Below are 13,705 nucleotides of genomic sequence, written 5' to 3'. Positions count from 1 at the left end.
TGTGCAGTACGTGAGGCGTATGACTACCTTTTGTAAGGTGCTTGTTGATGTCAAATGTCTTTTTGACATGCACCAGTCCACCTCTCTTGATCTTGCAAAGACGTGTGTGTGTGTGTGTGTGTGTGTGTGCGTTAGGAAGGGATGCAGTGATGTTTATGTGTCCTCATGTGTATGATGTGGCCCTTTGCAGTAACCGTAAAAAAATTGACTCTTAGACTCTGACTGGTTGGCCACCCCTGTTCAACACTCATGTTGATTGTTCAGTCTTTCAGTTTTTACGTTTTGTACATTGTTCAGAAACAGCTAATTATGTGCACCAAAATCCTCTGTGCTTAATATGCACTTCAGTACATTTTAGCATTTTGCAACTCCGATTGAAATTATTTTTTTAATGAAATAGATTATTCTGCATATCCTGTGGACCCTCGGAAATAGCCTATCGCTATGACCCCTTAATCGAAGCAGGTCACACTCACCTCTAACAAAGCATCACCAACGAACAGCTTTCCTGTCTGATTGGCTGCGGTGATCAATGGACAAGCATTAGAGGTTCATGAAAACATTAGAAAATAGCTGTGGAAATAACAATCAGTCTCTTGATACGACTCATCTTGGGTAGCACCAAACAGTTCAATTCTAACTGGTTAGGAAACATGAAGCACAGACTCTGGAAATAGGCCGCAAGTATTTTTAAGAGGCAAGGGGTGACAAGGAAACGTTTTTTTAAATGACTTATAAAACTGTGAAAATGCAATAACATTTGTGGACACGTAACCTTGGGCAAAATAATGAACAAACTGCATCATTATGAGTTGTGCCTTCAGTTGCTGATAATCAAACACTTTGCATGGAAATTCTAAACCTGTACAAACTGTTTCATCAGAGACGCGTGTCGGATCTCAGGTGGCCTCTTGAGTTGAATAAGGAAAATCCAAAACAACAATGGAATGGATGTGACATAGTCAAAAAGTCTGGTGGGCATATTTTGGCCCTGAATCAGCATACTTGCATGTCTGGTGGACTAAATATTTTAACACAAAGTAAAAGTTCTGTCTCTCCTGTGGATTTTTTAACAAATCCAAAAAGTAAACAGCAGCATTATATGTGTAAGTGTGCTTTTGTATAGTGGCACCTCTAAGGTCAAACTCTTCCAGCATACTGACTGACTTCTGATTTGTTGTTCCTATAATTTATAAAAGTATATTTTTCTACAGGCTTATATTTCTTTTATTTTCATGTAGACTGCCAAGACTCATCTTTGCAATATATTTGAAAAATAAATTGTGCCTCCAAGGTCTTCCAAAGTCAAAAATATTTCTCTAGTTGTGAACATTTCTTGTCACTTTGAACAAAGACTTTTTTCTAGCTGTGAACTTTCATTCTTACCAACTTGATCTTCAAAAATCTTGGAAATCACCACAGGCACATTATTCTCGACACCCCCCTGAAAAGCAGGAGAGAGACAGATGAAATCATCGACCTCAGACAATCACCTTTGCTTGACAAATACTTTTCATTTCGACTTCAATGGTTTTATAATCAAAATGGATCCGCTTACTTTGATGCTCAAGCCCAGACCGCCTGTATCATGTCTTCGGAGTACTACAGTTCTGTGCTTTAGAAAGTGTGATTTTTTTTTTTGGGGGGGGGGGCGAAAGGACACTATGAATGTGACAAGTAGTCTGGAGTTATGTAGCATGAATCATAACACATCTATGGGGCACTTACATTGACTTGCGATTGGCTTCCTCTTGTGCAAACCACATCCAGCTTTTGTATAGTTAACGCCTCTGTGGTCAGTTTCAGGCAGACGTCATAGGAATTGTTGGTCTCCTCATTGTATAGCAAAGCAATTCCAGACTTCAACTGTTGGAAATGAGAAGTGCATTGACATTTTGTAGAGCAATTATGAGCGCAATCAACGTGTAGTCCAGTGATAATTTTACAGGTTGAGCCCTGCGAGTCCCAGGCACTATGAGTCCCATTATGCCTTTAGAGAGTCCCAAATTTCGAATTCTGAAATGGTCTACTTATTCAATTGCATATGATAATAACAAACAACAACAATATCCATTGATAATAGGATTATTTCTTATCAACAAATGCTGCAAACATTTTAATAATACAGGCATACAAGATTTGCTAAGAAATAGGTTCTTATTTCATCCCATGGTTCAGTTTTTGATTTCATAAATTCTCCTCTCTCAAAGTCAACTTATAATCGCAAAAAACAATCCAACTTTAGCTGCTTCCTCTGTGATATCTCCGCAAAAAATTATTACAACACTTAAAATAAATTTTCACAACACTTCTTCGCAACACTTGTTTTATTACACATTTTGGCAATCGTCCCACGAGGTGAAGGCCGATCTCGCCAATTTAGTCTCGCGAGAACGGAAATTACTTCACGCGAGATCAAAACAACAATGGTGGCGATTAACAAAGCTGCCATCATTGCTGGAAAAAAAGATTTACTCTAGTTTTTTTTTTTGTTTTGACTGAGAAATGTCCTTGCGTCTCAAAAACGCACATTATTTGGAACTGTGCGTCCCGCAGGAAAATTATGCATAAAGGATGTGGGGCGCAGAGGCAACGAGTGGCTGGTAGTCCTATACTCGCAATGAGTCAGTGGTTGTTTTTGTAAATTGTGGACAAAGCGCCCTCCAGGCCAAAGACGGAAAGAACCATCTAAACTGTTATGGGTGCAAACTTCAAAAGCCAGCATCTGTGACGGTATAGGGCTGTGTTAGTGCTCATGGCATGGGTAACTTACACATCTGTAAAGGCATCATGAATGCTGAAAGGTAAAGTCAGGCTTTAAAGAAAGCAAGCCAATCCCAAACCACATTCTGCATGAGTTACAACAGCACGGCTTCGTAGTAAAAGAGTTGATGGACTAGACTGGCCTGCCTGCAGTCAAGACCTATCCCCCACTGGAAATGTGTGGCACATTATGAAGTGTAAAATATGCCAACAGAGACCCCAGACCATTGACCAGCTGAAGCTGTACATCAAGCAAGAATAGGAAATAATTCCGCCGACAAAGCTTCAACAACTGCAACTGGTAACCCATGTTTGTGTCCCATATGGCTAAGTGAACATGAGTTAAAACTGGTCATCCATTTCTGGGTACCATCCATCCATTCATCAATTTTCCGATCCGCTTGATCCTCACAAGGGTTATGGGGGGTGCTGGAGCCTATCCCCGCCGTCTTCGGACAGTAGGTGGGGGACACCCTCCGGAGTACCCGGGGTACCCGGAGCAAATGCACGCAGGCCCGGGGAGAACATGCAAACTCCAAACAAGAAGGCCGGAGTCGGGATCAAACACATAACCTCTGCACTGCAAGGTCGTCGCGCTAACCACTGGACTTCCGGGCCATCCCATTTCTGGGTACCATAAGGTTTATATAAGGACTAAATGAGAATGGAGCTGGTCACCATGTCTGGATCCTGTATGGGTTATATGTGTGCTAGGTGTGGATGATTGATGCTGATAACCCATGTCTAGGTCTCATATGGCCTAAGCGGGCATGGGTTTGAAAACTTGTTTTGGATCCTTTGCCCAGTTCTTTTATCTTTAATGCCCGCTAATGCTAATAGCAACCACCAGAAAACTGGCTTAGTAGCAATGGAACGAGTTACACAAAGATGTGTGACATGGGTCACACATCAGCGAAGATGGCATAAATTAGAACTAATCACCAATGTCTAGCTGGTTCTTGTATGGCTTTTGTGTGTGTTAAGTGGGCGTTGATGAGAACTGGCCACTTAAGTCTTGTGGGCTATCCTTGGGCACGGCCTATGTCTGGATTGGGCCTCTACTGTATTCAGGCAAAGAGGGAATAGATTGGTGAAGCCAACACAACCTGGAGCTGAACACGCTTAAGACTGTCAAGATGATCGTCGACTGCAGGAAACATCTTTTGCCACAGCTGCTCGTCAAACTATCAAACTGCCCTGTGTCAACTTGCAAGACCTTCAAGTTCCTGGGAATCACAGTCTCCAAGCCCAACATTAACGCCATCCTGAAAAAGGCCCAACATAGGATATACTTCTTGAGGCTGCTGAGGAAGCATGGCCTGCCACAGGAGGTGCTAAGACAGTTCTACACAGCAGTCATTGAATCAGTCCTGTGGTTTTCTATCACAAGTTAGTTTGGGGCCGCCAAAAAAAAGGACAAAATCCCACTGCAATGGACAAATTAAAATAATTACCACTGCGTAATGTCAGAGATTTTTGCTCGGACAGTTGACAAAGGCTTGAACACAGGATCAAATTGTCTTTCACTGCCGGCAGGAGGTGCAGTTCTCCATGAAGCCACTCAGTGTGCACTTCTTACTGTCACCCGACCTCTGCAGCCTCTGCTGGCCTTATTATTGATTGTGTATGCAAATTACAAGTAATACATCAGAAATACACTCCCATCTTCATTTAAATACCACACCCCTGGATCGCCCCTCAGTTGACCCCCAAAGACAAAACATTCCCTCGGTACCAGCACCAACATCCATAAACTAACAGAAACGTAGACATTTTATTGAGCGGTCTTTCCATGAACTGATACGTCTGTAACTTGGCTCGTGACCCTTTCTCATGATGGAGCGTACAAGTACTGCGACAGAGTACTCCCTTCCGTCCAAAGTTAAATCTTTCTTTCCAAGTTGTCAGTTAACTGATTCACCCTGTGTGTCTACTAATGAGAGTTAAATCTTACTTTCTGGGATGTGGTCAGATACCATGCAATCGTGGGTCCCTTCACCTCAAATTGACCCCTGATTCTCTGTGCTTCCATTGTGTTCAAGATGTTCTGAACACAATCATTTCGAGGTCAATCAAGCATGTAATAAAATGAAACTTTAAAACATGACAACGTTGTATTTGTCTACTCTAACATACACCTTGCAGACTTCCACACCGCAAGAACCAAGACAAGGGCACGGGAAATTCTACTGAACCCCTTAAACCTTGCCACCACCTTTTCCAGCTACTCTCTTCAGGCAAGCACAACCAAACCATGTGCATCAAAACCAGCAGACATTCGAAGAGCTTCTTCCCAGTCGCCATGAACTCCCTGAACAGTAATTCATCGTGGCTCTTTGCATTTTTGCACACACCTGTGGAACAGTATTACCACAAGGATCATTGTAGCTCCAGCTCTCTACATACTTGAACAATTGTCATTGATCAATATTCTACAGCACCAGGCACTTTAAAGTGCTCAAGACTTCACCACACTGATCACTTTTTCTCTGCTCGATGACTTTGCACATTGTCGCACGGCTGTCATTGGGTGGTGCTGCACAGTGGTACCCTTACATTACGAAAAGTCTTTTGATACCTACACATCATGTCTTTGTTTTTTCGTAGTTACTTGTTATTGCAATACTAGCGTAACCTATTCTACCAGAGATAAATTCCTTGTGTGTAGGCATTATTTTGTCCAGGACAAAGCAGATGTGAACCAAAACCAAACCATGTGCTAAATGTTACATTTGCCACAAATATGGCTTTGGCAGAGATACGTAGAGTAGATAATGGTCAGTCTGAAGTGGACAACACATACTACATGACCTCTGCATATACAATATATATATATATATATATATATATATATATATATATATATATATATATATATATATATATATATATATATATATATATATATATATACTAGCTGGTTCGCCGCCATCCGGGCGGCTCATCAGCTAGTTCCTGCGGAAGGCTGGTAAGGTGGTGGTTCGCCGCCCTCCGGGCGGCTCATCAGCTAGTTCCTGCGGAAGGCTGGTAAGGTGGGCCTTCGGCCCACAAAACTGTTGTTGCTTGGTTCAACTTTTTGTTCATCTTCATTGCTTATCGCGAAAATAAAGAGATGTTTAGCTCTACTAAATAACTAACAATTTCATTGCAATGCTTGTGGGTAGACAACATTTTTTCGCTAAGATGCCCGCGCGATCGTAGTGAGCCACTGCCTGAGCGGCGCAGTGGCGGCGCGCAGTGGCGGCGCGCAGTGGCGGCGCGCAGTGGCGGCGCGCAGCGGCGCGGTGAAGTAGGTACGTTTTGAAAAGGGACGTGCAATATATAGATAGATAGATAGATAGATAGATAGATAGATAGATAGATAGATAGATAGATAGATAGATAGATAGATAGATAGATAGATAGATAGATAGATAGATAGATAGATAGATAGATAGATAGATAGATAGATAGATAGATATTAGAATAAGCAGCTCGGATAATGGATGGATGGAAAACCAGTGTCATTTTGATCCAGTTTTCATCCCTCAAGGGTCCTGTCAGCAGTTGACATGCTGACATTTTTTGAATAAATTAAAACAGTATTAAATCAAAATACTGTACAAAGATATAGAATATTTTGCCCATGAAGACACAAATATATTTACAGCATTCAAACATGTTTCAGGTACAGTATATGGAATTCCTGTACCGGGGTCATTGAATCACATTGGTTTCATGGAGAGCCCATCACTGCTGAAAGCAGCAATTTGCAAGACTGACTCTTAAGTTTAGGAATAATAAAGGATATTTGTGTTCTTTCCAATTATTCATATTGGTCCAGGAAAATACACAGGATTATTTTTGTTTGGATTATAAAAGCATCACTGTTCACGCTCGCACGGAGATATAATAATCCTTCTGCAGTCCCTGCCAAAACACAACCTCAGGCGTGTTTGGTAATTCAAAATGACATGGAAGTCACTTCTTATTTATTTTGAAAGGGATAAGCTTGGGTGTGATTGCCTGATAATTGTATTGCATTGGTCCATAGTTAATCCCATTTGTAATGATGTTAGTTTGGGGTGCCCTTGGTATCTTGTTCACTACCGAAAACAGTCAGGTGTTAAAAAGTGACTGTGGTTGGTAGAGATGAAAAAAATGAAACAGGATTGTTGTGACTAAAATGAGCATTGTTAGCATTTTCATCACAATAGTGTTTGCCTTGCAAATGATTCACACACACACACACACACCCACACACACACACACACACACACACACACACACACACAGACACACACACACATTTATATATATTTAAAAAAATAAATAGTCTCCCCCCTCGGGTGGTGTCCGTCCCCCATTCAGCTCGGGTCCTCTACCAGAGGCCAGGAAGCTTGAGGGTTCTGCACAGTATCCTTGCTGTTCCCAGCTGTGCACATTTCTGGACTGAGATGTCCGATGTTGTTCCCGGGATCTGTTGCAACCACTCATCTAGTTTGGGGGTCACTGCCCCAAGTGCTCCGACCACCACAGGCACGACAGTCACCTTTACCTTCCAGGCTCTCTCCTGCTCCTCTTTGAGCCCTTGGTATTTCTTGAGTTTCTCGTGTTCCTTCTTTCCATCACTTGGGACCGCGACATCCAGCACTCCTCTGCCCTTTACCTATGATCACGATATCTGGTTGGTTCGCCATTACCATTGTGTCAGTCTGGATCTGGATCTTCGCTCTGTCATTCTCCACCACCTTCGGAGGTGTTTCCCATTTTGACCTTGGGGTTTCCAGTCCATACTCCGCACAGATGTTTCCGTAGACTATGCCAGCCACCTGGTTATGGCGTTCCATGTAGGCTTTCCCTGCCAGCATCTTACACCCTGCTGTTATGTGTTGGATCGTTTCAGGTGCCTCTTTGCACAACCTACACCTTGGGTCTTGTCTTGTCTGGTGTGGTATATCTGGGCCTCAATGGCTCTGGTGGTCAGGGCCTGCTCTTGAGCAGCCAGGATGAGTGCCTCTGTGCTGTCCTTCAGGCCAGCCCTCTCTAGCCACTGATAGGACTTCTTGAGATCTGCCACTTCAGTTATGGTCCGGTGGTACATCCCGTGTAGGAGCTTGTCCTCCCATGATGGTCCCTCTTCCAGCGCCTCATCCCCTGCTCCCCATTGTCTGAGACATTCTCTGAGTACGTCATCCGTTGGAGCCTGCTCCTTGATGTATTCATGGAGCTTGGATGTTTCATCCTGGACAGTGGCTCTCACACTCACTAGTCCCCGGTCTCCTTCCTTTCGGCTTTCTAACAGTCTCAGGGTGCTGGATTTGGGATGGAACCCTCCATGCATGGTTAGGAGCTTTCGGGTCTTAACGTCCGTGGTCTGAATCTCTTCCTTTGGCCACCTTATTATTCCTGCAGGGTATCTGATCACTGGCAGGGCGTAGCTGTTTATTGCCCGAGTTTTATTCTTGCCATTGAGCTGGCTTCTTAGGACTTGCCTTCAATGTTTTTGTTATGTATGTATAGGCGGCCCGGTGGGAATCTGGTTAACACATCGGCCTCACAGTGCAGAGGTCCAGGGTTCGATTCTGGGTCTGGCCTCCCTGTGTGTCGTTTGCATGTTTTCCCGGGGCCTGCGTTCTCCGGTTTTCTCCCACATTCCAAAAAACACGTATGGCAGGCTGACTGAACACTCAAAATTGTCCCTGGGTGTGGTTGTGAGCGCATATGGTTGTTCGTCTCTGTGTGCCTTGCGATAGGCTAGCAACCGGTTCAGGGTGTCCCCAGCCTACTGCCGGAAGACAGCTGGTATGGGCCCCAGCACCGCTACACTTGTGAGGATAAGGGAATCGGAAAATGAATGACTGAATTCAAAACATTACATATTATAGCCTACATATAGGCTACTCTAGCAACTTACTCCATTGGTGGGCTTCTGTATGAATAGTGTGCAAAAACCCACTCAGTTCATGCGTGCGCCGGCTATCCATGACTGACATGGTAAAAGGTCAATGTAGCGTCTGACTGACTTCATTAATTTGATATGTGTGGCTTCATCCGTAGTAATTAATGATCGTATCTTACAAGCATGTGTAAGAGCTGAGAGAAAGTCATCTCTATATCTATCCAGTAGATGTCACTTTGCCGACAACATTTTTGTCCAACCGGTACATTCATGTGACGTTACGTGTGTCATCTACTGTTGTATTATAGACACTGTATTGGACAACAAGGAAGACAGAAAGAACAACAATGCCATAATGCATAGCAAATATTTGCAAGGGGTCGACCAGAAACAGCAAACAAGGTGCACTAATATTCTACCATTTTTACAAAAAGTGTATGAGGCAAGATTTGTCGAGCACCTGTGAGTGCATGATAAGGCAGGCACCCATGTGTGTGGTGAACATCTCCGGGACAAGGAGTAGTTTACAGTTGGAGATGAAACACATAACGTACCTGACATTAAAAACAGAGGCCATGCCGAATATTTTTTAAATAAGCAAGAAGTGGGAGATGAGCTTCTGCTTTCTCGCAAACCTTGGCCACGGGGCAAGCGTCAATGTTGTGGTTGTCATGTTCATTGTGCCAGTGGAGTCCACCCTCGTAAATGAAGTTGTTGAGGCACCGGACCAAAGCAAAACTCTGATCTTCATGCACCTAGGGTAGGATAACGTAATAATGACAGCATTGTCCATGCGTGTGAAGTGAGCCAACCGACATGGCAGACGTATTGCTGTCTGCTCCACTTTCTGGTCCCGCTCATTTTCCAAAGTGTATTTTGTGCCATGACCACAATCTCACTGGGTAGACTTATTTCATAGAATTGACTGGAAACGACATGACTTCATTCTTTCAGGATTAACGTTACTGAACAGATGTATTCTATTCGGTGAAATTGTGTTTGTCTATCATTGTACAGTCTGTCGGTCAAAGTTGACACACATGGGACAGTTATCTAGTGACGTGTTTAATGAGTATGTTGGCCAGCTCTATATATATATCCTGTATATGTGTATATATACAGTATACACACACACACACACACACACACACACACACACACAAATGGACATTTTAAAGTTATTAAATGTCCATGAAAAATGATGAAGTTAAATTAATTATAGACATGATATTTACATTTGGGCGGCCCGGTAGTCCAGTGGTTAGCACGTCGGCTTCACAGTGCAGAGGTACCGGGTTCGATTCCAGCTCCGGCCTCCCTGTGTGGAGTTTGCATGTTCTCCCCCGGCCTGCGTGGGTTTTCTCCGGGTGCTCCGGTTTCCTCCCACATTCCAAAAACATGCGTGGCAGGCTGATTGAACACTCTAAATTGTCCCTAGTTGTGCGTGTGAGTGCGAATGGTTGTTTGTTTCTGTGTGCCCTGCGATTGGCTGGCAACCGATTCAGGGTGTCCCCCGCCTACTGCCCGGAGACGGCTGGGATGGGCTCCAGCACCCCCCGCGACCCTAGTGAGGATCAAGCGGTACGGAAGATGAATGAATGAATATTTACATTTAATTGCTGCAAATGTGTGAAGTATTCCTTTAATTTGAAATATTTCTGAATATTCAAAAGGAGCAAAACTAAGATTAGCTTCCACATTATGTTTGGATCAAGGCCAGTGAACCTACGAACAATTTGTGTTTTCAAAATTGTGCGTTTTAGCTTATTATGTCAAATAATCACATTAGGTTTAATGCCAACAGCCCAGCACCCCCCCCCCCCCCCCCCCCCCCCGCCCCCGATGTGTCTCGGGATTCGGGTGGAAGATAAAATGGAGTTCATACAACACCCCATGAAATGTGGCTTGACTTACCGAAGTGCAGGGAAGGGAAAGGCTGGCAGGTCGCTCGATAGGCTGAGGCTGCTGCTTCCCGGGCACGTTCATCTCCCAGAGGCGCTTGTCCTGCTCACTTCAGCGGACTTTATCAAGTCACGTCTGCCGCGGCCGACCGGCAGCATCAATGAGCGGCGCCCTCTTCCACCACATTGTCCCAAACTCCTAAAAATCACATCCAAGCTCCACCGTGATCCTCCGTTCGTCACTGTTGGATTCAGTGGCCGCTGCTCGCTGACTGCCGGGCAACGAGTGACTGTCCGCTTTCTTTCTCTGCACGTTGCGTCACATTAACTCGTTCATTGACACCGAGAACTGTACGTTTCTTTAGTGTCAAATTTAAATGTACCCTTTTTGTTTTGTTTTTAATTTATGAACGAACTCATCCCCATCCCGTTGACATATTCTCAATGATGACGTTTGAGACCGTATACCACAGTTTACTTCAAACATTTTCACCAAGGAGTGTAGTCGGTGTTTTGAGTGCTCATAAAATAAAAACGAGCCGTATTTTCTTTTTCCTAAAACGTATATTTCATATTATTGTAAACCTCTTTTACATTATACACAATTTGAACATGAACACTGTGCATAAAAAGGCAGAGGGGACACACTTCAAGAAGGATTCAATTTAAATGTATTGCAGATGAATATGAAGTTAAAATTGTATGTCGAACTATCTATCGATCGAGATCAGGGGTGCCCATTAGGTAGATCCTGATCTACCGGTAGATCTAAGAGAGGTCCCAAGTAGATCCGAGGAGTGTCGAGGAGAAAAAAAACAAACAACCATTTGTGTGTCTTTGACCATGTTAGTAATATATTTTTTGTGTTAATATACACTACACCCTAATCATCTTATCAGTTTCATTTTCACTATTGTTTTTTTTAAAATAAAATTCCAAAAATATGCATGGCAGGCTGATTGAACACTCTAAATTGTCCCGAGGTGTGAGTGTGAGCGTGGATGGTTGTTCGTCTCTGTGTGCCCTGCGATTGGCTGGCAACCGATTCCGGGTGTCCCCCGCCTACTGCCCGGAGACAGCTGGGATAGGCTCCAGCACCCCCCGCGACCCTAGTGAGGATCAAGCGGCTCGGAAGATGAATGAATGAATGAAAGGTAAATCTTAAATTTACGGTGGTGCGTGATTACGTCACCGGAAGTTGTTAGCGCTTGTCACGTTGAGCCCGAGGCGATGAGAAATCGCCTCGTGCACAACAGAAAAAACGAGGTGGATCCCAGGAAAAAGCAGACACGAAAAGATCTTGTAAGAAACAAAAAGGGTTTTAATAATGAACAGAAAGAGCCCGACAGGGAAAACGGTAACAGAAAACGCTGGTCAAATAAGGACCAGGAAATACCGACAAAGACAACCGAAAACGCTCGCGAAAAAACAAAGAGCGAGGAAGTACAGAGATCGGAAAACTAGAGCAATAACAATTTGGTCGCAACGCGAATAAACGATGGTAGTGGCCGTAAGGCAAAAAGGGCAGCGAGTATTATCGAACGACGAAATAGCGAGAGAGAGCGATGGCACGGTAAGGAATTCTCCGGCAGTGAGAGGACTGCCGGAGTCACTTAATAAAGGAGGGTAATCAGTCCGAAATTACGAACAGGTGTGCAGAACAGGCGGAGGAAAAAACCCGCCACCTGCTGGCGGGCACGCGACGTGACAGCGCTCAGCAGTTTGCAATTGCAGCTTGTGATCAGAGCTGTTGCGCTCTATCTTTTATCGTCCTGATTCTCATTCAGAGTTTGCTTCGTGTACAATTCACCGAGGGCACGAGCAAAGAATAGGAATCTTGGAGGGCCCAGGAAAGCACTTTAAAACGGTATGTGTGAGCTACGATACTTAACAGGGTGCAAAAGTGCGTCACATGCCTCATCATGGCGTGCGCGCGTGCGTGCTAGTGATGGGAATTCCGGCTCCTTTTAGAGAGACCCAACCCCTCCCCCCTGATCTTTGGCACAGACGAAGTGCAATTTGTCAACTCCATCATCTACCTGGGCTCCACTATTACCAGCAGCGGCGATCTCAAGCCAGAGATTGACCGCAGACGCGCCCTCGCGGCCGCGGCAATGCAGTCACTGTGGCGGCCCCTCTGGCGCCACCACTCAGTGTCCCAAAAGACCCAGATGCGCATTTATAACGCAGCAGTTCTTCCCATCCTCCTGTATGGTGCAGAATCCTGGCCATTAAACAAGACCCAGGCCAAGAGGATCGACGGCTTTGACAGCAGGTCACTAAGAACCATCTTGAACATCAGCTGGCACCTCCATGTTTCCAACTCAGACCTCCGAAAACATACCCTTCAGCCCCCTGCATCCCAACTGGCCGCTCAGAGGCGCATCCGTTGGCTTGGTCATCTCCTCCGATTACCCCCGGAACACCCAACCCGTGCCATCCTCTCATTTGATCCAGCGACAGCCGGCTGGAAAAGGCCACGCGGCAGACCCCACACCAGATGGCTTGATGTCATCAGAGAGGATCTCAAACACCAGGGCCTTACCCTGGAGGATGCAGCGGACCTGGCCCATGACCGTGCTCATTGGCGGACCCTGGTGAAGCCGATCGGTTCTACGCACTGCGACGACCCAACCGAATGAGACTGGGCCCCCGCGTCGCAAGAGCATTATTATTATTATTAATATTATTAATATTATTTAGGGCGGCCCGGTAGTCCAGTGGTTAGCACGTCGGCTTCACAGTGCAGAGGTACCGGGTTCGATGCCAGCTCCGGCCTCCCTGTGTGGAGTTTGCATGTTCTCCCCGGGCCTGCGTGGGTTTTCTCCGGGTGCTCCGGTTTCCTCCCACATTCCAAAAACATGCATGGCAGGCTGATTGAACACTCTAAATTGTCCCTAGGTGTGGGTGTGAGCGTGGATGGTTGTTCGTCTATGTGTGCCCTGCGATTGGCTGGCAACCGATTCAGGGTGTCCCCCGCCTACTGCCCGGAGACGGCTGGGATGGGCTCCAGCACCCCCCGCGACCCTAGTGAGGATCAAGCGGTACGGAAGATGAATGAATGAATGAATGAATGAATGAATGAATATTATTTAGAGAGCCTCTTTTGGATCGGCTCCCTAAAAAGAGCACCTGCTCTTTCGGCTCCCTAATGGCTCCT

At 45.0% G+C, this 13,705-nt stretch overlaps 1 protein-coding gene across 1 annotated transcript in view; it reads right to left on the bottom strand.

Moving 5' to 3' along the window:
- The window catches only part of sntg2 (syntrophin, gamma 2), a 78,557-nt gene extending 67,739 nt beyond the window's left edge, over nt 1-10,818 (bottom strand). The window contains exons 1-5 of the mRNA XM_052085882.1: nt 10,559-10,818; nt 1,729-1,866; nt 1,559-1,615; nt 1,387-1,444; nt 477-520 (exon numbers count right to left, since the gene is read on the bottom strand). Coding sequence (XP_051941842.1) covers nt 477-520; nt 1,387-1,444; nt 1,559-1,615; nt 1,729-1,866; nt 10,559-10,630 — 369 coding nt within the window. The 5' untranslated portion in view covers nt 10,631-10,818. The remainder of the gene's footprint in view (nt 1-476; nt 521-1,386; nt 1,445-1,558; nt 1,616-1,728; nt 1,867-10,558) is intronic.
- Between the last annotated feature and the right edge of the window lie 2,887 nt (nt 10,819-13,705).

This window comes from Hippocampus zosterae, chromosome 14, assembly GCF_025434085.1.
Source record: "Hippocampus zosterae strain Florida chromosome 14, ASM2543408v3, whole genome shotgun sequence".
Lineage (NCBI taxonomy): Eukaryota > Metazoa > Chordata > Actinopteri > Syngnathiformes > Syngnathidae > Hippocampus > Hippocampus zosterae.
Note: the sequence above shows the minus strand (reverse complement) of the source record. Positions and strands in the feature narration are given on the sequence as shown.